Raw genomic sequence first — 24,701 nt, forward strand, 5'->3', positions numbered from 1 at the left:
TACCTGCCTCCAGTGGGGAAACAAAAAGAACACTAGTAGTAGTATTAGGGTGGGAAACAAAATAAAGCTTCAATTGAGTTTTCCTGTACTGATAATAGTTGAATAGGACATAAAGTGGGGTACAACCTTTTCCAATAGGGACTTGTACTGGATTGAACATTTGAGAAGGTTTTGGCCCTTTCCATGCTATCCAAACTCAAAAACACTATCTTTAAAAGGCTTCCTTTTTATAGATTGTTTTTTTTAAAAGTGCAAGTGTACACTATTTTACAATGGCAATTTTGGTAAATGTAGAGCCACAGTTAAAGATGTTCAAAGATATCTAAAATGTATAGGACCGCTACAAAACGGTTGAAAAACACGAATAAACTGACCATACACTGTGAAAAATATTTCCGGATCAGGAGGTGCAGTTGAAAACTCTATAGAAAAATAGTTGAGGGTAAAATTTGTAACTCGTGCAGCTGCAAGAGGAGATTTGTAAATGAAAATAAAATGTGAAAAGTAAAAGGAAAAAAATAAAGGAGTAAAAAAGAAAAACCAAAAGAGAAGACTTAAACCAGATAGAGAAGTATTGAGGAGCTAATATTTTTCTTACCATTTAATGCCACAAAAGAATCTGGAAAAAAAAAGGAGAAAAAGTTATTTTAACTACCTACAACCAAGCTGCACTCTATGAAATTTAACACCTTCCTTATGGTCCACCTATTCCTCCTGTGATTTTTACCACATCAAGATCAACACTATAAATGCCCTCTATATTTCCCTTTGTGCAAACATAGAGGTTCCCTTTCATGTCCAATTCACAATGGCAGAATTATTTCAGCCTGTTACTGTAAAGTGTCTCTGCTATTATTGCTGCAGGTATGTTGACACTGGGAATTTAGAGGGCTTATTTTACCCAAAGTAAACAGCAGGCGGATTCTTTGCTTACTTTGGCAGTCGCCTAGGCCGTCTGTATTGCCATGCTCCACGTCTTGCTCAAATGGTGCTCTGTGAAGAGGAAAAGAAACACTGGATTCATGTGTAGGATTTGGACAAAAAATGCAAGTCAATAAATGTAGAAGTTTGACAGAAAAACAAAGGTTTTATGTCCTGCAATTATAATTTTGGAATGGTTTATTAGAGATAGCTTTAAATGACCAGCTTTTGCTAATGATAACCATTCTAAGCATTGCCAGTAATACTCAAAACTAGAGGTGCACCGATATGGAATTTTTAGACCGAATCCGAAAATAAAACATGTCAGGCCAAAACTGAAACTTATTTCCACAATCATGAATGAACAAGAAGTGATGTGGAGCACTTCCTGTTAATTTATAATTGGGGACACAGTAAACATACTATCCTCAATTAATTACAGACACTCAACGATCAGCTGATCGTCGAGTGCTTGTAACTGCTCTCCATCCCGACTCATTCAGTTGTCACAGGAGGCAGCCAGCCCACACTCCTCCCCACACTGCTCTCCATCCTGAGACTCAGCCTGTCACAGGAGGCCAATCGGGGAGGTGCGGGAGGAGAGCTTGGCCTCCTGTGACACACCGTCAGCGATCTCCTCCCCTCCCTGTTCAGCCTCCTGAAGGTTTCTCCCACACTGGATGCTGCTCTATGTCAGAGGGGACACAGAGCAGAGCTCAGCAGGAAGGAGGAACACTATGGATGCACCGCAAATTTGGCCGGAAAATGCTACCTTCGGCATTTTTCCCAAAGTACCACTTTTGGGCAAAATGTTTCGGCGGCCGAAATTTCGGTGCTTCCCTACTCGAAACCTATTACATGTTCTTTACAAAAGATAATTAATATTTTCACGGTCACCTTCAGTCTAGTTACAAATTTGCAGGTAAACCATGAAAGGTAAAAAAAATGAAAGAGAATAACCTCTTAGGCAATAAAACAGTGCAAAGACAGCGATATCATGTAAAGAACAGAAACCCCTGTTTCTGCGACCAAAAACATTTACCAAAGTCAGGTCAGTCAAGAATAAATTCTCATTGGTTACCCGGGATTACAGCCCTTTGTACATCACTTGCTTAGCCTGATTTAGAATCGACTTAAATGTTGAATTACTGTTGATTTTTTTTTCCAGGAAAAACAGGATATAAAACCTTCTCTTTGTCTTCTGTCTTAAAAAGAAACTTCCTAAACATGTCCATCTTTAATCAATAACAAAAACTTTAGCAGTCAACAACACAGAAAACTATTCTTGCCAATGTAGAACAAAACAGCACGTGTCACCCAAACAGTCTGCTGTGCAGAAAGTGTTGTGTCTATGGAGATGATTTCCTCCTGTCAGCTGTGGCCAGAAATGTTGCTCAGATGGGAAGTATATTTTTAGAATGGCCCCTCAATACATTAGTCACATGTCTGCCTTCTGCACAGCAACTTTTGCTTTTAATTCAGCCTTCCGGATGAAAACAATATGAAGATGATTAATGGTGGACAAAGCACCTTCCTATATTTGTTTTCAGTAAACAATCTCAAGTTGTGCACAACAGAAAAATACATGGGACAGTGGTTATGGCTTACTACAATGCAGAGCATCAAAACAAACCCAAACCTAAATAATGGTTTACCCCTGGAAGTCATTAAGCTCTCAGTGGTTTATGATGTAAGCGACTGCAGTCATTCTGGTTCTCACAGCTGTTTTCACTTTACTCAGCATTTTCTAAATGTCTTTGCCAGAATTTTCATACACTATCAGCATTTTAAATGCAATAAAATGCTTTAAAACATATGGGGCCTGGTCTATAAAATGGCCTGAAAGAAAGGTATATGCTTTTTCTGCTATAGTAACCAGATATTTTAAATTTTCTAGTCTGAAATGGAATAATGATTCTGGGTGTTGCTATAAGCAGCACAAGCACTTTACTTGCAAACATTTATGAAACAAGGCATATGATCGATACTTAAAAAATAGCAGAAAACATACAAATATAGCATAAGAGGGCTTATATAAAGTCCACAAAACAATTCAGCAAGGTAGCAAAAAGCATAGGAAAATGGGTTGAAGGGGTCACTGCTGCTATTTTCCCTTTATTTATATATTTACAGTTATATCTAATTAAGTAGCAGTCCATTCATAGCTTGGCTGTAACTATATTACTTCATTGTAAACATAATGATTTGATGTTACAAATGTATTCAGCTGCATTCTGCAACTAAGTTTTATGCCTCTGGCAACAGTACCAGATATTCAGCTGGATAATGCATACTGATCTGTAATAGTGTGTAGGGAGTTTAGACTGTTGTGATTACTCGTAGTGAAAACATATTAGAGACCTTCACCGCTAATACCCGATTCATATTTGGCCTGTCTCGGGACATTTGAAACAGACAAGCATCAACCTATTGAATGAAGAGCTAAAGATAAGTCTCACAAGTATCACACTGGCCTGTATATGTAGATTTTGTAGAAACTTTAATTGTCCTCAACAGAATATAGATGCTTACCTGACAAAGGCCCATACATGGTGTGTGTGCACCTACAGACCTGGTCTGCTCGTGTATGAATAGATATATGCACTGAACCATGGCAGCTATAATTTAAGCTAATGTTGCATGTGTAGTCAGAGTCTAAACGATTTAGAAATGCCAGAAGAGACACATTTGAAATGGATTGCCATTGTCCACTGACTGTTTGGGTGACACGTGCAGTTGGATGAATTTATGACACAGGAACACTCAACACCCTCTCTGCAACAGCTGTGCTAAGCTCCACCAAATGCAGTAAAGTGCTGACCGTCCCGCAGCTGAGGAAGATTCCATTACACATTACAATTGGCAGTACTAGTTCTATGCACGTCAGGAAGTGACCCGGAACTGTAACCTTTATTCATAGTTACATAGTAAGCCAGATGAGATAGATCGGAGATCAATGACAAAAATCAACAAAACCTCAGATTTTTGGCCAGGGACAAAAAAAAAAAAAGCCATCTTTAAACCTGACAGTCCCAAGAAATCAAGGTCAGTACTTGAGCAGAAAAGTTCACTGTGCCAAACAGGAGCCATAGTCACTTAATTTTTAGGCTTGTCCTGTGTCTTAACTGGTGCTTTGCAAAATAACTTCAAATCACTGCTATGCAAGTATGTTGCCAGAACATTTTTTTCTCAAACACTGCAAATGGCATCTAATTGTAGTGTAAATGGCAGGGTTAATGTCTTCAAATTGGAATTGCCTAGACCACGAGTTGATTTACCAAGGTCAAACAAGACTGTTCACTTTACAGTGGAAATTTCCCTTAGCTTAGTGAATGTGGTGAACATTCACTTTGCAAAGAATACCCAATCATGCGCAAGAAAAAAATGCATGTGAAAAAACATGATTGGATGATGGAAGTTAGCAGATATTCACCAATTTCAACAAGGTAAAGGTGGCCATACACTGTACAACCCTCGCAAGACTATTATCTTGCGGGGGTTGTAAAGTAATTTAAAAAAACCGTACGATCTGCCCATCTTGGACAGGCAGATCGTACTTGCGATCATCGCAAGCCTGCAGCGCTGAGGGGCGGGCTTCTCATGACTGCAATGCTGAACGGGCAGTGTGCGTGTGGCGCACGCCGGCCCGGTCGGCAGTTGTTGAACAAGCACGCCACTAACCCGCCGAGAATCCCAGTTCGACAGAAGACGTGCGATCGTACAGTAGAAACGGTTGCACGCCTTCCATACACTTTGCAATCGTACGATTGCGGGATTTTCCGTGATTATCATATGATAATCGTACAGTGTATGGGCACCGTAAGGGTAAATTCCTTTGCAAAGTGAACAGCCTAATCGCCTTTAGTAAATCAATCTGTTGAGTGCACAATACATGCCAAATGTTCGTTGTGACCGGGCCAGTGAAAACACTAATTAAACACTGTTGAAAGATACTCAATAGTAGACCGAATAGACAAAGGTAGGTTAGTAGCAGCGCGAGCAGTGCAGTAACCGCTGTGTCTTCTGGCACCCCATGTTGCTACATGCTGCTGTTATAACCATTGTTGACTTTCTTAAAAAATGGGAATAAAAAAAAAAAACTGGTAGAATTGTATAATAAAGCACAAATTTGAGGAAAGGATCATTACTTTTCTTATGTATTCGAACACAAGTCCTCTGTGTTAACATTCCCCCACAAAAACGTTTACTTGGCCGTACTCTTCCATTGCATATTACATTTGTGCAACAAGTGGCTCCTCTGAAGCTATTTAATGAATTGAAAAGTCCTATTATATTTTCCATAATTACATATAGCTTGGCTCAGAGGCACCTGCTCGCCAAGGACAATTTCTTCTTCTTACAAATTTCACTTTCAGATTTCTCAGCAAAGCCTTCTCATGTCGAATGGAAACATTGGCTCATTGTGTGAGGCTGACTATGTTTTTCATTTTGTTTTTCTCTTTTATAATAATTACCACTGTATCATAGCAGTCAGCGCTCTGAGACAAAGTTAGTTGCATATCCAATGAAAACATTCCCTGCCGTAACCTCTGGAATGGTTATATCAGTTGATTTGTGTCAACTTACTTAGAACCAGGTGTCAGCTGCGAACAAGTTCCCGCGTCTCGCATCCAAACACAGTACGGGTCTCTGGAAGCTATACAAGTCCTAGAGAAACATTTGATAGTAAAGAATTAGAATTTACTAAAATACAATCCTGTAGACTGCTCGTGCTGACTATACACTGTGTTATTCAGATCACTGCATAGAGAGCAATGATCAGGTGGTGAATGAGCTAACAAGAGAATGAAAGGATGAAAACCATATCAAAGTGAGTCAGACTAAGCTGTTTTGTAGCATGTTGGTATGTATAAGTTTAAAGTTTATCTAAAGCCATTTTTTTGCATGGGATAGAGCATGGAAAGGTTAGAACACCCGTCAGGGTGTGTGCCCCCTTCCAAGTAGATTCACTCTCTTCATTTGTCCTGGTGATCGGCGTCACCAGTAATGAAAGTGATGAGAAATCTAAAACTTTAAATAAAGTGACATTTTTACGAGCCTCCTGCCAAGAAAAATCTCTGCAATGGGGACACAGGCAGCAATATAAACCTTAAATAGGAACAAACCTTTCCATAATCTAATAGGTAAAAAAAAAAGTTGAGGCTAGATTTATTTAAAGTATTGCTGACCAATATACAGAAAACAAAGCCACTCTTACTTTTTGCACTTCATGTGTCGATCGCATCTTGCAAGTGGAACCCAGATGACACAGGTGGAAAATGCTACATAGAGAACACCATTTTGCTTGTCAAGCTGCATCCCAATAATCCTCTTGTCATCTGTTCCTTCATAGCTACATCTAATAGAACAAAAAACATTGCACATTAAAAGTCATATTAGCAGCCATGGTATATTTTACAAACGGGACTATATTCCTTATTAACATCGTTGAAAACCCTATGGAGGGGAATTTATCAAAACTAATGCAGACAACATTTGGAGCAGCTGTGCATGGCAATCAATTAGCTTCTCTCTTTCATTTGCAAATCCTAACTGAACTGAAGAGAGAACCTGATTGGTTGCCATGGGCAACTGCTCCAGTTTTGATAAATTGCCTTCCATGTGTTGTACACATCTGAATTTGTTTTCACTATTACACAATGTAAAATGCAGGATATTGCTGGTAGGAAGCAGTAAGATCCTGCATTTTTAGACGCCTTTACACATGTAACATTTACATGAGTCAGCAGTGCAGCGCACACCGGCTCTACTCGCCACTGCTAGCCGAAGAATTCAACAATATGTAGTTATCAGTGCCTGCACAGCTGATTACACACTATTGATAGCCCCCCACCACCTAGGCTTTACTTTGCTATGCAATGATTAAAGTTGAAAGGGCTTTTTGATTGCTTTAGTCCTTTCTCACCATAACCTGCATGGTTATACTGTCTCAGTCAGAAAGAATGCATTATATTTTCACCAGTGAATGCTGGTAATAATTTACATATAGTCCCTGCCTAGCTTATGACCGCATATTTTTCAGCTAGGTGAAGATACCCTTTATAGTTATGCCTGTATACCCCCAAGAGGATCCAGCATCTAATTAAGGCACTTTTGTCTCCAATTGGGTCTTGGGAGCAGAGAGTTAAGGTGGCCATACACTTTACAACCAGAGCAAGACTTTAGTCTTGCGCTGGTTGTAAAGTAATTTAAAAAACGTACGATTTGCCCATCTTGGACAGGCAGATCGTACTTGCAATCATCGTGAGCACATCGGCCCGTTCGGCATTTGTTTCCCGAGCATGCTAAAAACCAGCCGAAAATGGTACGATTCTCGGCTGGTTTTCTAGCGTGCTCCTTAGACAAAAGACGTGCGACCGTACAGTAGAAACGGTCGCACGTCTTCATTCACACTGCACGATTCTCGTACGATCGCGGGATTTCCCGCGATTCTCGTACGAGAATCATGCAGTGTATGGGCACCTTAATAGACAGATTGATGGCATGTTTAAATAGCCATGTCCCCTGTAGTGTCTTTCAGCTTTCGCCATGGCATGCACACTGGGACTGTTGTCACTCTTGTGACCTGCTGCTACGTAGATGATGGATGTGAACCTGAACTGTCTATTTTGAAGGTTCAGTGCCTGCCCTCCATTTAGATATCAAGCCCTCTGATGCACGACCCATGAATTCCATCAGTAATATGTACACAACAGTTTGAGAAACACTGCCTTAAAATACATCCAAACTTTGCACGGCCAAGTTAATGTTTGCCTTTTTCTTTTCTTTTTTCTTTAACTGCCAACAGAATTGTGGTCACTTTATCTTGTCCTAAAATATTTTTGTAGAACAGTATAAATTATGCTGCTTTTAGTGGAATAGAACATTAACCTTTACTGGAATTGGAATTTTTCCTAGAAAGAGGTAGAGACTGACATTTATGCTTTTTGCTTGCTTTAAAAATACATGGCCGAGCATATGGTCACTGTCGAGTTTAAACAGCGGCTCACAAAGCAGCAATGAATCGGCATGATCTCTTCTCCTCACCATATCCCTGTACACACCCTTAATAAACAGTGATGGAAAGACTCCATCTGTGCCAGAAAAACAACAGTGCAGTACAATAGGGCAGTGAGGTGTATAAGGAAAACCTACTTTTCAGGGTTGTAAACATTCATTTCTTCCAAGAAGAGGCTGTCAGTAAGGAAGCCACTGTATCCGGTCCTCGCCAGAAACTTGAGAACAACGCCTCTCTCTGATCCCAGAAACACTACCGTGTGATTCTGAAAAGGGCCAGCAGCAGTGTCAACTGCAATTTTTGTTAGCCGATACCTAGAGAAAAACGAAACATCTTAGAGTTAAATAATGTCACCTTCACTTTGTTTATGTATGTATAAAATTATCCATATGGAAAGAACTAGCCTTGTCATTTAAAAAAATGTTTTTGATCAAGCCTACATTATATAAACTGAGGGGCATATTATTAAAGCAGTAAATGTGACTTTCAGTAAACATTCACTGGTGGTAAATCAATTAAAAAACATGCACAGGAAGATTCATTAGAAGAAAAAGTTTGGTGAATGTCCCATTAACTGCTTTATAAATATACTGGTATGGGTGTTGAAATTTGATTGGTGTGCCTGATTGATTTTTTTTCACTGACATTTGTTTGAGTCACTGTTTTTTTATACTCTTTATATCTGATCATTGTTGTAGCTCGGCACATTTAGTTATTCAAGTTTCTTTCTTCAGTTTTGTTAGGAAACATTTATTAAAACTAGGGATGCACCGATACTAGTATTGGTGCCGATACCGAGTATTTGGGTACTCATACTCGCCCAAATGCTCCGATAACAGAACTTCTGGTAGAGGCTGATTAGCCGGCTGTCTAACCAATCAGGAAGCTGGGTGGCACGTAATGCCCCGCCACCTGGCTTTCTGATTGGTCAGGAAGCCAGGTTGCCTAGGAACAAGTGAAGCCGGCTTCCTTGCCAATCAGGAAGCCAGGAGACGCATCATGACGTGCCGCCGGGCTTCCCGATTGGCTAGGAAGATGGCATCACGTGTTGCTAAGCAGCCTGGCTTTCTAACCAATCAAGAAGCCGGGCGCCATGTAATGACCCGCCTTCCAGCTTCCTGATTGGGCAGGAAGCCAGGCTGTCTAGGTAAAAGTGAAGCCGGCTTCCATGCCAATCAGGAAGCCGGGAGGTGCTTCATGATGTGCCACCCGGCTTCCTGATTGGCTAGGAAGCCGACTTGAGCAAAGAAGCCTGGCTTCCTGACCAATCAGGAAACAGGACGGCACCTCATGACTTGATGCCTGGCTCCCCGATTGGTCAGGAAGCCAGGCAGCCTCTGAAGCCAGTATTCTGTCAATAGAACACCGGCTTCACAGGCAATCAGGAAGCCGGGTGACGGGTCATGATCTGCCCCCCGACTTCCTGATAAATCGGGGCACAATGCACCGGTACTCAGTATTGGCGAGCACTGAAAAAAAAAATATTGGTACTCTTACTCCATACCAAAAAAACGGTATTGGCGCATCCCTAATAAAACCAATGGATTTCTTACATATAGCATACAATAAATCTAAAGGACAATGCAGCATCAAATTAGATGTGCTTTATAAAAACTGTAGAGAAGTAAAGGAGAACAAAAGTGGAACGCTTGCCCCATGCAATCCATTAAAATCCATGTTAATTATTCTATAAAATGGGAGAATTAAACAGAGCTGGTTGTTGCATCAACTCTACCTTTGTTCCCACTTTTTTAAACCCCCCACATAAATTATTCAGTTAACCCTCTTCATTATTCCTAGTTCTGAAAATATTTTAGCTTTAATATATGCAATATTGTATCCTGCACGCATCCTACTCTCCTTCTCCTGCGATGTGGCTTCAGTGCCACTGATTACCAGTGTTTGTGGATTTATATAAAACTTTAATAATCATGATAATCATCAAGAGATAGAGGGTAATGGCTCAAAAAATAAATTGGAAAATATGTTGGTAAGATATTGAAGGTTTTAGCCCATTTCAATCCACCTGAGGCACGCCAACCTCCTGATCTCCATCTTCACTAACATCTGGTTTTAGCACAGCTGAAATGACATTTTATATCTTGAAAGCAGCCCTGGGACGCTTGTGGCATCTGCCCTGTGCTCTCATCAATTCAGGTTGGAAAAAGGCCAAGAACAGCAGAGATGTTTACAGACCTTCAAAGTACCTGAAACATATTTCCTAATAGCAATGCACACACAGAGATCAGCTTCATGCCTCTAGAAATTGCTTACCTAACCATAGTCCGAAGAAACAATGGCCTGTTCACTATAGATGGAACCGCCTCGTCCATAAGAGGATGAGTTTTAATGAAATTCAGGGTGTCGTCTGGAAGGTCATTGGATGTTGCATATCTCTCTACTGTGGGGGAGCCAGCACAGCAGCCGGGTCTAGAACACAGAACGGAAGAAAAGAATGACACATAATGCAAATTAAAGGATCATGCTAACTTTAGTGTCCTGACCACAACCTCAGCAAGATTTGTTTATAAAAAAGATAAAAAAGCATTGCGTGTCTCTAAAATGTGAAAATATTCCTACTTGCTTCTTGGGAAAAGCTATAAAAATGCAGGCGCAAGTTTTTCTTTTCAAAGTTCACAATTTAAGCCAGCAATGAATGGAATTCTAAACTAATCATGTTAAACATTGAGAAGTTTTGTGGGTATATCTTTGACAATACTCACCATAGGGTGCCCATGGGTCACTATCTACGGCAAGACTAGAAAGGAACAAGACCTCAAAATTAAAGACTTGCTCTACATTCTGCCTTTTTTTGGTTCCATCTTCTGGCCAGTTTGGGATATTTGTGGCTACATTCGACAAAAAGAAATGCTGGGAGGGGGATGCTAAAAGAAGCCAGATGTAAAGTAGGCCTGCACATAAAGCAGGTTACTTGCTGCCTCCGATAGTGCATTTCTACAAGGCAGTTGGACTGGCTGGCCTAGGATAATGCAACTCTCGCACATGCTCACAGAAGTTCACAGGGTGTACTAAGGAATGCCAAGAATGTACATATGCACCTTCCTGTACATTATAAAACACCCTGCAAACACAAGGTGAGGAGCCTTTATTGCGGAAAAGACATTCTCTTCCACAAACCTAAAGATTCCCGCTTGCAAATTTTTAAATCTGAATGGGCAAAGTTCCCCTTTAACTATATATGCCAGACTAGTCATGTGTAGTTGTTACACATGAAGATTGTGCGTCTTGAAGATAAATAATACATATGCCCCATAGATTGTATGTCAATGAAAAAAATCTAAGGATGCCTCAACCATTAGAGTATGTTTTGGAAGCTGCAGGGGAGCATTTTGCTGACTATATACTGTGAAATACAATGCATGCTACAGGTAGTTTGATGTTCATCAAAGTTTCTGAATGACACACGTGAATAATAGGATAACAAAGTGTTTAAAAGAAAAGCAAAGGTCATTTTCAGATAAATATTAAAGGTGTAGCTAAAAAAAAAAAAAACTTTTGGAAAGAGCGGCGTATGAATAATACTTGTGCTGAGGCTTGTTTTTTTTTCCTTTTTGCTGCCTGTGACCTGTTCGGGAGATTTCCCTCCACTTTCTGTGCTGAAGACATAGAAATGAGAGGAAATCCACTCAAACAGTTGTCACCATAAAAGATAGTCCCACTAAAAGATTTTCCATCACCTACTGTTCTGCTGACAATGCCATTCATGACAAACAGAAAAGGTGAATCTCTTTAGTGGGACACAGAGAGGGGTTTTCATTTTTCCATACGGTAGCCCAAAAAAAAACCAACACAAAAATGGTCTATGTACTACTTAGAGAGAATGTACAGTCTTTACTTTACCTGGATACTGAGGTACATGCATTCATTTATTCATTACCTAGGCTTGGGTACACGTTCATCAGGGACTGGTGTCCATGTGGAATCTTGTGACTTCTGCTCCTTGAACCTCCCCGTAAACACACTCGCGATGTCAGCCATGTCATATGCGCAGACGGCAGAGCCTGGGATGCTGCAATGTGACATTTCCCAGAATTTCTTAGTCACTCTACAGTTATGCATACAATTTGTGGCTGAAACACATGCTTTATAGAAGCCTTCCTGTCCCAGAAAGCTTAGTCCTGAACTCCGTGACCTCTTGCTATTGATAACTCAGGCAATCCCATGCAACACAGACCAATGTAGCGCCAACCAAGCTGCCGTGAGCAGCCTTTTTTCCTGAATGAATTCTGTATAAAGGAGGACCTAATTACAGCGAACTTAAAAAGAAAGCAATTCCCTGAGGAAACATCTCTGCCATGGGGTTTGCACAGTAGGTAATGGGCTGCTGGAATTGTCGCCTATTTTGAAATGTTGGCCTGTAGATATTATCCACACGTTTTCAGCACTAATTCACAAAAATCCCACTGTGACACGGAGCCAAATCGAGACTTGTAGTGAATGCAGCTTAATGCTAAAACACCCAATTAAAACAAGATCAGTATTACATCATTTGACATATTTTTTAATGCCAAAAAAGTAGGTCAGATCACAGGATTTTTAAAAATGGTTTTAAAGTAATTTCATGCAGCGGAATATATAAAAATACACCAGGGAATATCTAATGGTGAATACAAATACAATTAGGCCTAATAAAACCACTATTCATTAGTTACTGGTGAGTGACTTCTTATTTTCTTTCAATTGGAAGCCTCACAAATAAAAGGAAAGGGCTATGGATTTGAACATAGAAACCAGATTCAGCACTTCCCTGCGGTGCCATGGAAAATAAAAACTGTGTGAACATGTATAGGCACGTTTTTATGCTACTACAGATATCCTGGAATAAGCTGAAGCTATTCTGGCTATAGTATGGTCACAATTTTATAGGGTGGGAAGAAACCTGAAATTGAATTTTACACTGTGCAAAAAAAAACAAAGTAGCAAGGTGCAGATTGTAGCAGTCCACAGCACCGAGTCATGTTGCTGTTGTAAGCATTATACAAATGATGTATGCTGAAATCTGACAGGTTGCTACAAGCAATTGACAATCCTCTTATAAATTATGTGTCGCTGCGGTACATCATTTATAAGGTTTTTGTTGTTATTTAGTATCACACTAATTTAGTGCCCGCAGCAGAGGTAAATATTTGCATGAGGCCTGCTTGCTTGAAACTGACAGTCCTCACCTACTGTAAAGCTAAAGTTTAAAATCAAATTCTTTGTCATGGTGACAATGGTCACCACCATGGATAGTGGTGACCATTGACCGCATGAGAGTATATATTTCCCCAGAGTATATATAATCATATATATCTTTGTACACTCAGCAGTAGGAACACTTGCCTCCTTACATTGTTCTATCCACCACCAGGTGCTGCAAAAAGCCTTAACCGAGATAGCTAGATCAAGGTGAGATTTACACACTGAACTAGTCACAGACGTGACTCCTTACCCAGACACTCAGTACACAGAAACAGCTGTGTCTGAAAGGGAGCAAATTCTGCTGTGCTGAAACTTTGGTATTAAATAAATATAAAACATAATGACCCGCCTCTCGGCTTACTGATTGTTCAGAAATGCACTCTGCCTAGGAACAAGTGAAGCCTCATCACTCGCCGCCCGGCTTCCTGATTGTTCAGGAAGCCAGGCAGCCTCTGAATCCGGTGTTCTTTCGCTAGGCCACCGGCTTCACAGGCAATCAGGAAGCTGGGCAACGGATCATGATCCGCCGCCCGACTCCCTGATAATCGGGGCACAATTAGGGCTGCAACAACTAATCGACATAATCGATTATAATCGATTATTGAAAAAGTTGTCAACTTTTTCAATAATCGATTAATCGGCTTCCGATCAGTTGGCCCTGTTCACAGCTCCACACGCTGTGCGCCGTACCTCCTCCCCACCTCACGCTCGCCGCTGCCAGACCCGCCCTTATCCATGCTCCACACGCCGCACACTCACCGCCCACCCACATCCACGATCGGCACAGGGACGCGGCGAGATGTAGTAAGGAGGAGCAGGTGTGGGGTGATGACAGCCGCCGATAGACAGGCCCGATCTCAGAAGCAAGTTGCTGGAAGACTGCTCAGGTAAGCCTGCACTTTCCCACACATGGTACTCTATAATGTATTGCTGGGATTTGTATTCCTCTATAGCTGATGGTACATTGTGCTGTATATTATACATAGGAATACAAATCCCAGCAATACATTATACACTGTATGTATAATGTATTGCTGGGATTTGTTGTACTCCTCTATAGCTGGTGATATTCTGCATTGCGCTGTATAGAGGACTACAAGTCCCAGCAATAATACATTATACAGCGCAATGCAGAATACCACCAGCTATAGAGGAGTACAACAAATCCCAGCAATAATACATTATAAAGTGGTACAATGCTAAATACCACCAGCTATAGAGGACTACAAAACCCAGCAATAGTACATTATACAGCGCAATGCAGAATGCCTCCAGCTATTATGTACTATTGCTGGGATTTGTATTCCTCTATAGCTGGTGGTATTCTGCATTCATTGCTGTATAATTTTACACTTTCCATTTCACTATATTGCACACCACACTATCTTTCTTTTTTACTTCCACCGCTCCAAGCTTGCTCCTGTGATGGACTACAACCTCAATACAAACTAGTAGTCCCATCACTGGAGCCTTTTTTAAAACTTTATTTTATTGTTTATCCGATTAACCGATTAATCAAACCTAATAATCGGCTAACTAATCGATTTTGAAAATAATCGTTAGCTGCAGCTCTAGGCACAATGCACCAGTACTTGGTATCCGCGAGTACCAAAAAAAAGTATTGGTACTCTATACCGAAAAAATTATATCGGTGCATCCCTAATTAAAAAAATAATTATATATATGTTTTTTTCCCCAAACTACTATAGTTTTCCTTTAAATATTACATATATTTACTGCACTGTAGTCATTTTTTCATGTTGCCATGGAAAATGATTCTGTAAGTAGAAGTATATTTTCCAGTATAAATGACTATTATACTATGAAAATCAGGAAGCCAGATTTGGGCCACTTCTCAGAGTGGCAATATGCTGAAAAGGCCTAACCAATGTCTGCTTACCTGTTGTAGGGTGTGGAGAATGTGGCTAGCACAACATCTCGGCCGTTAATATGGATGACATCAGTAACCGCTTGCAAAATGTTAAAATAAAAATGTGAATCGCCGGGAACAGAGCAATTCAATCGAGCTTTCAGGAACGAGGTCCACTGTTTCTCGAGCACCCTTTGAGAGCCCCCCACGTCATTCTTGCAGACCTGAGCAACTCTTGGAAACACCACCTGCAGAAAAAAGACAAATATTTTAGCCAGGGTGTCAGAAAATGCCAGGGTGTGTAATGGGATACAAAAGCTCTCTAATCCTCTAGAGGGGAAAAAAAAACAGCCACCAAAAGGAAAATTCAGTGCAAGTGCCATGTGTTACAGGAGATAAGAATGTGCCATTTAAAGCAGTGCAATAAATCCCCTGCTACATCAGATGTCTGCAATATATAAATTAATTTCTAGAAAGACTGCTTAGCTTTCCATTTCCACAGACAAAAGCACATTCTGCATTTACAGAGCAGATTACTCTGAAAGCCGGATGCTTTTCCAAATCTCCACTCGCTAATGTTTAGAGGATCTTCGGAGCCTTTTTATCCCTTTCATTACCCCCCAACAAATCTTGCTTGCCTGTAATTCATTTTGGTCACCACTGTCTCATTATATTTTAATAAGCAGGGAGTCTCAATGACATTTGCATCGCTGAAGTCATCCTAACAGTATTTTGTTTTGGTTTAATTAAAGATTATGCAGAATTAGCATTTGCACTTATGAATTTATAAGCTTGTTTTGCTAATCGTTTCAAGTGCTACATATTCACTGCAATATGTGTGGGATGAGCTTGAAACATTACCTTCTGTTGGAGTTGTGATATCACCCACAACACCCTGTCTCGTCTAAGGCATGCATATATACATTCAGTGTATTCAAACCCGAGAGCGAAACATTTAATACATTGCAGCCTAGCAGTCATTAGCTGTGGTGGCCACATTCATTTTAATATTTTCAGTTAATTACCGGTATTTTTTCAACTGGTCACCCTAACAGAAACACTTCCTGTCCTAGGCTAACACTCACTGTACAGTAACTGTGGAGGGGCAACATTGCCACCCCAGGACAGGAGGTGTGTTAGGACTATATAACAACTCCATGTCTCCTCACCCCCATAGGTAGGAGGTGCTCTGTACTTTACAGAGGGGAACTGGGCAGGGTTGATAACAATGCTTGAGATAACACTGCAGTATGGACAGCACTGGATTTCTGGTATGATCAACAAGTATTTTCTGCACATTTTAAACAGATATGGCAAAACCCTTTTAAATGTATATTTAACAGACCAAAAGGCAAAAAATAAAGAGAAGTCTGTTGAAAGGGTTTACACATATTTTCAAGTAAACAAGATTATGGTATGACAATGTTGATTTTTTTTTTTTTATAAACTAGTGGTCTTCAGATAGCATGTTGTTAGGGTCTAAAGTACATTGTAGAAGCACAACACAAATTATTTTAGCACAATTCTGTAACAAATTTTTACAAAAGTCTACCTAAAATTTTGGTTAAGTTCATGCTTTAGAAAGCAAAGCTATTTCTTAATTTTGCATGAAAACATGTATGTACATTTTAATCGGTATTAATTCACAGATGTGAATGTATTTTAAAATATGAAAAATAATTATACATTGAAATGCACATAGACTGATGTCCAAAAGTGATGTGAAAAATGCTTTTTTGCAGCTTCTTTCAACACATGTCTGAAAACTGCAAAACTGAAAAAGTGAATGAAATCATAAGAATGTCCTTAGGAAGGTAAAAGGTGCAGTATGCTACAGCAAATAATCCGATTCTGCCCTACACCAATTCATGGCAGTCAGAACAATGAAATATGGCCAGCATACTGCGCTCTGCCTTATTAAATAAAGTTGAACGTTCCCTGTGTTTAACACTAAAAAGAGACTAGCCTGCACGTCTATAATCTTATTTGTAAAAATGCACCATGGGGTTTTAGCTTTGGGACACACGCATGATTCAAGGCACTTCAGCAGAAATGTATTACCCCTGACATCATACTGCTTTTATATCATCCTGAAATGAATCTCTACTTGCAGTGCACTACATCACTGCAAATAAATCTCTCTGTATGAGTGACTGTTGTCTGGGGAAGAGACGGCGGTGAGGAGCTCAAGGAGAGGGCAGCTCAGATTTCACTAAAGCCTAGGTTAATGTTCCTCGGACCCCAGACAGTTCTCAAATAGCATTTCCTTTTATTACTACTTCCCTTTTCTGCAACGGTCTAACCCTCATCAAAAATATTATTTTTGCTATATGTTTTGGGTCAACATTAGATATACTGACTCTAAGGCCTCATGCACATGGGCTCATGAGGCTGTATAATACAAATTGCATGCGTATTTCTGCACCCATCTGTCATGTTCTGCCACCCATAGTAATGAAAGGCTGTCGGTGGCTGTACGTTGGTTTAGGCTGATATGTGTGTAAACCCACATGTGTACAGGCGTACAACCCTGGACGCAAACAATCTGTGTCCAGGGATGTTCAGTTTTTACACATGGTTTATGCAAGTAGCGGAGCAAACTTTCATACATTCATACATGGCAGCTGTATATCCCGGGGGTGAAAATAAACCCGCAATTTGCATTATAAGGCCTCATGCCCCTGTGTGCATGAGGCCTAAAAGATCATTCTTTTAAGACTGCCTAAATTATCATGCGATTTGCTTTTTGGACACATGTTCTGAGAGAAGTAGGCTGCTACTGTTGACTTTCATAAGAAAATGCAAATTGTCTGGTTGCTATGTTGGCTTTAACACTTTGAGGCACTGACCTGAAAAAGGACGGACATGGTGTTAAAGCCATTGACAGCCAGGCATTTAGCATTTTCAGAACCATCAGAGGCAGCCTAAATGTTTCATTAGTAAAGCTAAACTCCAAGCAAACAGCTAAATAAACAGATGAAATACATATATGAAAGCTGTTTTATCTGCCACATGATTTGTATTTTTGTCCGCCTAGTACTTAGATTTACACAGCTCAGAGACATCACAAAGCCCTGTCTGGCAGGGATGGAGGATTTTTCTCTACAAAGCTTACAGGTCTCCTCCTGCACAACTGATTGGTTCCTTATGTTCCTTTCCCAGTCTGAGCTCTGCTGTACAGGGAATGCAAGAGGCTGATACCGAGTCCAATTCAGGTACTCACTGCTTGGGACGAGAGAGCATGGAGCCAGCCTCTCGGCCAATCACCTCTTGACAAGGGAGCATGGAACCGGCTTCCCGACCAATCAGGAAGCCGGATGGCGTGTCATTACACAGCGTCCGGCTACCTGATTGGCCAGAAAGCCAGCTCCATGCTTTCTCGTCACCTAGTGACGAGAAGCATGGGGACGACTTCCCTGCTAATCGGGAAGCCAGGTGGCGAGTCTTTACACGCTGCCCGGCTAATCAGGAAGCCAGGTGGCGAGTCATTACACGCAGCCTGGCTTCCTGAATGGCACTTTCGGTAGTCGTTATTGGTGAGTAACGAAAAAATTAAAATATTGGCACTCGATACCGAAGTACCGGTGCATCCCTAGTTTAAAGGGTTACTGTACTGTTCATGTCCTCATATTTGCATGGTTGTACTGAATTAGCCCATAGTGGATGTGTTAAGCTGATAGATGATATGTAAAGCCTCCCTTCCCCCATAACAGCCCTTTTAAAAGGTCAAGTACAGATTTCATAGAAGAATATATAACATTACAGCAGACATTGGGAAGCTTAAACTTTCAAAGAAAAATGACTGGTGTTTTTCTTAAATGCTGGTTTGAGAATGTAAAGATCTTCATGTAGCTAGCACCTACAGTTATGTCCTCACAAATACAGAAGCTGGCTTAATAGGATCTGTGTTTGAATGAACAGACTCCGTGAGTCTCCGTGAGATAGCTGAATATATCTCATTACCCATTTGTTGTCTGCTGCACACACTGAATAAGGGCAAAGCTGTCTATGGTCAGCTGGTACTATACACACTACCTGGCATTATTCCATCTACAGTTCTGTAGTAAGCAGCACAAATAGCGGCCACTTACACCAGTGCAAAAATGCTCTGTAGATGTTGGAATATATTACACTGCAGTATATCTACTTAGTGTAGCTCCAGAATAAAAATATATGTATTGCTTCATCCAGAAAAATGAATTATGCAGTTTTGCCTACGAGGCTTGTTTGCGTTTTGCATGACTTTCACATATACCGGTATATCTTGTTTATAACTAACACAAGCAGAATTGTCTCTACAGAGCACTTCTTTGTACGAACAGCGAAATCTAGGTGCTTATGTATGAAAATATTTTTTTTTTTTTTGCACAAAGGAACCAGTCACAATCCTTACTTGACTTTCAACTTTTTGCTTAAAGGCAGTTACAATGTGATTAGTTACTATGAGCAACAAGAATTTTTTTTTTTTAGTACATGTTTTATACACAAGTCTCATTGCTGAACCAGTATGAGTAGCCTATTGATTACAACGTAAGTGTAGATCTAAATGATTAAATTACAGTTTTAAAATCATCAGTGGTTAATATCTAGGAGTAACAATTACTAAACAGATGATCAAACTGCATCAGGCCGACTGCTGTTGCATGTTACAACTTGTGTAACTTGCCCCACAAATTAAAGCCTTTGTTCCATCTGTTTATTATTATTATACAGAATTTATGCAGTGCTAACAGTTTACACATCACTTTATAATAAAAAGGGAGACAGTACAGTTGCAATATAATTCAAGACAAGAGGTTTATGTGGGCCCTGTTCATGAGAGCGTAAAATTTAAAACAGGAGGCACAAGTGGTACAAAAGGTAAAACTGTGTGGGGGCGGTTGATAGAAAAGTTCAGTTGTTAGGTAGAGGGGGGGATAGACTTCTCTGAGGATAGGAGTTTCCAGGAATCGCCTAAAGCCAGTAAGAGTAGGAGATTGGTGGACAGATTGCGTTAGGGCACATGTGTCAAACTCAAGGCCCAGGGGCCAAATCCGACCCTCCAGGCCATTTCCTAGACTTCTACTTTCAGATCTAGATATTAGTTAGGTAAGTTATTACTAAAAACCAGTGAAAATCAAATGCAGAGGCAATTATGATAAAGATTAGATACATTTATATAGTCTTACAGATACCTTTGAGGGCAACCATAATGTTGATGCGGCCCACAATTAGACTGAGTTTGACACACGTGGGTTAGGGGTTCCAGAGGATGGGAGAGGCTCTGTAGAAAACCTGGAGGTGAGCATGAGAGGAGCTGATGAGGGAACTAGAGAGCAGAAGGTCCTGGGAGGAGTGAAGAGGAAGGTTTGGGATATATTTTGAGACAAGCTTGGGGATGTAGCTTGGAGCAGAGTTGCGTTTGGCTTTGTAGGTTGTTAGTTTTTTCGAATTTTATTTGTTGGGCGAGTGAAAGCCAGTTAAGGAATTGACAGAGGGGTGGTGGACACTCCATAGAGGCAGACTAAGAAGGAGGGAGAGTTGCGAGATGTTATGGACATAGAGACGGCTAATCGCAACTCTTAGTACTTAAACATGAGCCATTTTAGCAGCGCAGTGGAACTTTTTATAATCACCTATGTAACTTTGGCCATGTCTGATGAACAGGTAATGTAAGCACTTCTAGTATAAAGCACAAATTCTGCTATAAAACTCTATTAGTTCTTTCAGTATGGTAAAAGTGTAGATAAGAGCTGAACATAATGGGATTACTGAACAGGAAATCCATTGTTTAGGAAATTGCTTGCCCTGCAACTTTTATCTAACATTTCTTTGTTCATGGAATATTTCTGTTTATTTTATGATTCCTCTTCATAAAGACCAGCTTATATAATAGATTATAAACATATCTTTACAAGTCTATATAAAATGGATTGGAATCATTCTGACTGATAAAAAAAATAAAATTAATAAAAAATGTCACGAAAAAGAAAAATATAATTCCTAGAAACAGGTCTTAAACCTGACGACGAAATGATATTAGCCTTGAATAATGATACATGAACCAAGATAACATGGAGCACTTCCACATGTAATATGTCACTGAAGAGATCCAATACGGTAATCTATGATTTAATAGAATTGCAATTGAGAGACATTGTAAAGATTCAGGATCTGCAATGAAATCACCCCAAAGCTAGCCCTGTCATAGTGATTAATGGCTCTCATTGCAAGGTCTCTTATTGCTAGGTTGACTTAAGAGCAGTAGTGCAGGTAATTTACTTCCATGTCTTGCCTTACCTTTCCCATGCTGTTGTATTCCACTGCAATTTCCCGATAGAAAAAGTAGATAAGGTCTCCATAATCCACGGCATGTACAAAGTACGGCTCTGCAGACAGGACACAGACAAATAGATGAACAATGTCATGTTATTACAGTGACATTTCATATTAACACTATCACTGGGCAGAACGCATGTCTTCAATCGGATCTGTCCTCTTGGGTCTTGTTCACACTGCATGCAATCATACAGAAAAATTTACCTGTATATGAATGCCTCCTGATGCATAGCCATGCACTTAATATATGTTTTATATGAGTATATATTAATTCTTTTTAAAGTAATTTCCCATTCATTCACTTCCCCATTTGGAAGCTTTAAAATTGCATGCAAAACCTTGGTATATTATTATTATTATTAAAAGATGTATATAGTGCCAACAGTTTGCACAGCGATTTACAAAATATGGGAGACAGTACAGTTACAATACAATTCCACACAAGAGGATTAGAAGGGACCTGCCCACAAGAGCTTAATATCTATTTCTAAACATTTACAAATGACTTAACCAATTCCTTTGACAGCTCAAAATTAACATAAAACGCAGTATGTTACATTTTTTCACAACGTGCTGCAATGTTGAAAATGGGGTCATGTGAAAACTATAATATACTTTATATGTAATATATAAAAATATATATTTTATTGTATTTGCCCTTGTTACCATCTTGTCTTGAATTGTATTGCAATTGTAATGTCTTCCTTATATTGTAAAGCGCTGCGCAAACTGTTGGCACTATATAAATCCTGTATAATAATAATATTTTTCATAACACAGTAAAATGCATGGAAACAGAAGAAGTGTGAATGAGTCCTAACCTTCAATGTATCAACTGTGCATTAAAAGTACATAACCAAAACTATACAAAGCATTTTAAAAAAACCAGTTGTCCCAGAACACTACTGCTTGTCCTAGATTATTACATTCCCTCCTATCCAAGCGGTCACAATATATATATATATATGTTGCTATAAAGAAGATGCTGACGAAACAAAGCAAAATGGCACCCAACAATCTAGGATGCTGTGGCAGAACAGTTTGGGTATTCAGCTAACCTTATCATTGGTTGGCTCTTTGAAAAAATATGTACTCTATTTAATATAAAAAATGTGTTGTTAGGTGGTAGGCCTGCTATAAGCTCACAATGATTTAATTGTGCATTGGGTAACCAGATAATGAACATATTAGGTTAATGAGAATAGTCTACCTTTCAACCATTTAGAGTCATATTTGACTGTTCGCAAAGTTGGGCTGTCTCCTAGACTTCGATAAATGACAGCATCAATTGCAAGGAAGTCGGTGACAGTTGCAGAATAGAGTTTCCCATCTACAAAAGAGAAAAGAAGGACATTAGAGGTACAATTTTATGGTTACTGCTGTGTAAAATCAAAACAGGATCTTGACTGCAAGACAGCTAATGGATCAAACAGTGTGTAATCGAGTATATACGGTACATTAAAGTTACCCATTTCTCTGCATTCACTAATATCTTTTTCACCCAATAACTTTACCCCACCAGTAACTGAAAACGTTACCAACCAGGATCTAACCAAAACATGTTGCGTTTATTAGGTTTTTTCACCGTGCAAGAGTTCAGAATTGACTAAAAATGGTAGGATGAGGCAATTCCAACTTATTAAACGCTTGAAAAAAAATGCTTACACGAGTTAATCTAAAGTAAAAACTGCATGTCAAGATGATCAGACTATCCAAACATGCATGGAGCTGAAGATGCATGCAGATCTCAATTTCTCCTGGAAAATGTAGAACAATTCCGTCTCCTCTCCCCTCAACATTACACGTTTAATGTGATGATCAGCCTAGTGAGTCCCAAGTGGTAGAAAGGGCAAAAACCAACATGAAAATGTAGAACTGAACAGAACCTCCGCTTCTTATATCACTGAATCTGTTGATTGTTTTGACATTTAGTTTTCCTTGAAGACAGACTTTTTCCCCAGGTTTATGACAAGCTTACATACAGAGAAATGTGTAAACACAAAATGAAAATATAATGCTATCATAAGGACCCAGGGCACACCCAGAACCAGCTGCCAGGCCTATATGTCCCATTCGTCCAGAAAGCATTTTGGAATTCCCTTGGTAGCACTACAGTCTGCTTGTTGGCAAAGGGAAGTCTGGGTTAGCCTGCTGATCTTGTTTCCCCTGTGATACTTACAGGATTAAACAGTTGGAATATGATCAACAGGGGTTATTAACTTAAGTCTTTCTAAATAATTCAATATTTCTATGGAATACTTTGTGTAAAATGACAGTAATATGACTGTAAAGTATAGAAAACAGCAAAAGGTTAAAAGGTATGTACTTTATATTGGAAACCCATTTCTACATCTACATATCTCCCAAGGATACAACTAGTAGATGTGGTAAGGCAAATGATGAGATCATATTTCTAACATCACAGCAGGGTCTGTGAAAGTCTATGGTGCATGGTGAAAAACACTACAATGACATGCTCACATGTCATTTTTACCAGACTAATGGGCTAAATCCCCTTATTAGCCAGGGTGCAATTTCAGTTCCAAAGCACATGGCTGCACCTGAAGATCTACATTACATTTGCTTGTTTGTAGAATATTATGAGGTTGATGTAATAGGGAAAAATATGTAGCTCCCTGAAAAACTAACGAGGCCAGGTTTCCTATGGATTTGTGTCTTATGGTTGATTGTTTCCAGAAGAGCCTGAGATGAAGTGAATCGCTGTTTAACTTGGCAAACATCGGAAAACAGCCCGACATAGGTATTATTCCAGAAATCCTATGCTAATTTAGATCCTCTGGCGCAAACACTGTGTTTAATTTCAGTTATCCCCTACTTATCCTCTTCATAATATACCTGATTGCTGAAAATGATTTAAACAATGATGGGAGGTCAAAGGGAATAAAATATTTAAATAAAATACAAATCAGTAAATATATATTTATAACCAATAGCACAACTCAAATCAAGCAATAATATCTTAAACATAACTATCTCTGAAATAGCAATAATAGGTTTGTGTTTTTTCAGATGTACTAACATTTTAAACCTAACCTAATAGATGTTTAACCTCCCTTTGGACAGTGGAAACTATAGAACAGTCAAACTATAGACACAAAGATTATAAACCCTGCAGGCACCACAAGTGTTGTTAGCTAAACAGATTAAAACAAGGTGAACATTTCCTGCAGCAATTAACTTCTTTGCAAGAATGAAGGATGCTTTAGGTAATTTCTTCAAAATTAATCACGCTGATTTTTATTGTACTTTGATCAGCTGTTTTGACTCCAACAACATTAAATACATAATTTTCCCTACACATGGATAAAAAAAATAATAATAATAATAATATAAAGCCAGTTATACAGAATT

The 24,701-nt window shown here is 39.5% G+C and overlaps 1 protein-coding gene across 5 annotated transcripts in view; it reads right to left on the minus strand.

Annotated features, from left to right (window-relative positions):
• SEMA6A (semaphorin 6A) overlaps nt 1-24,701 on the minus strand; it is a 198,364-nt gene that overhangs the window by 70,946 nt on the left and 102,717 nt on the right. For 3 of the 5 annotated variants that reach the window (XM_018563109.1, XM_018563104.1, XM_018563107.1), the window contains 11 exons: nt 22,540-22,659; nt 21,291-21,379; nt 15,042-15,259; nt 11,838-11,969; nt 10,214-10,369; nt 8,077-8,253; nt 6,140-6,280; nt 5,509-5,589; nt 935-993; nt 599-619; nt 375-422 (listed from right to left, as the gene is read on the minus strand). In XM_018563109.1, the coding sequence (XP_018418611.1) occupies nt 375-422; nt 599-619; nt 935-993; nt 5,509-5,589; nt 6,140-6,280; nt 8,077-8,253; nt 10,214-10,369; nt 11,838-11,969; nt 15,042-15,259; nt 21,291-21,379; nt 22,540-22,659 (1,242 nt within the window). The remainder of the gene's footprint in view (nt 1-374; nt 423-598; nt 620-934; nt 994-5,508; nt 5,590-6,139; nt 6,281-8,076; nt 8,254-10,213; nt 10,370-11,837; nt 11,970-15,041; nt 15,260-21,290; nt 21,380-22,539; nt 22,660-24,701) is intronic. The other 2 variants (XM_018563106.1, XM_018563105.1) reach the window with 1 other exon arrangement.

Source organism: Nanorana parkeri, unplaced genomic scaffold (assembly GCF_000935625.1).
Source record: "Nanorana parkeri isolate BGI_ZX_2015 unplaced genomic scaffold, ASM93562v1 scaffold632, whole genome shotgun sequence".
Lineage (NCBI taxonomy): Eukaryota > Metazoa > Chordata > Amphibia > Anura > Dicroglossidae > Nanorana > Nanorana parkeri.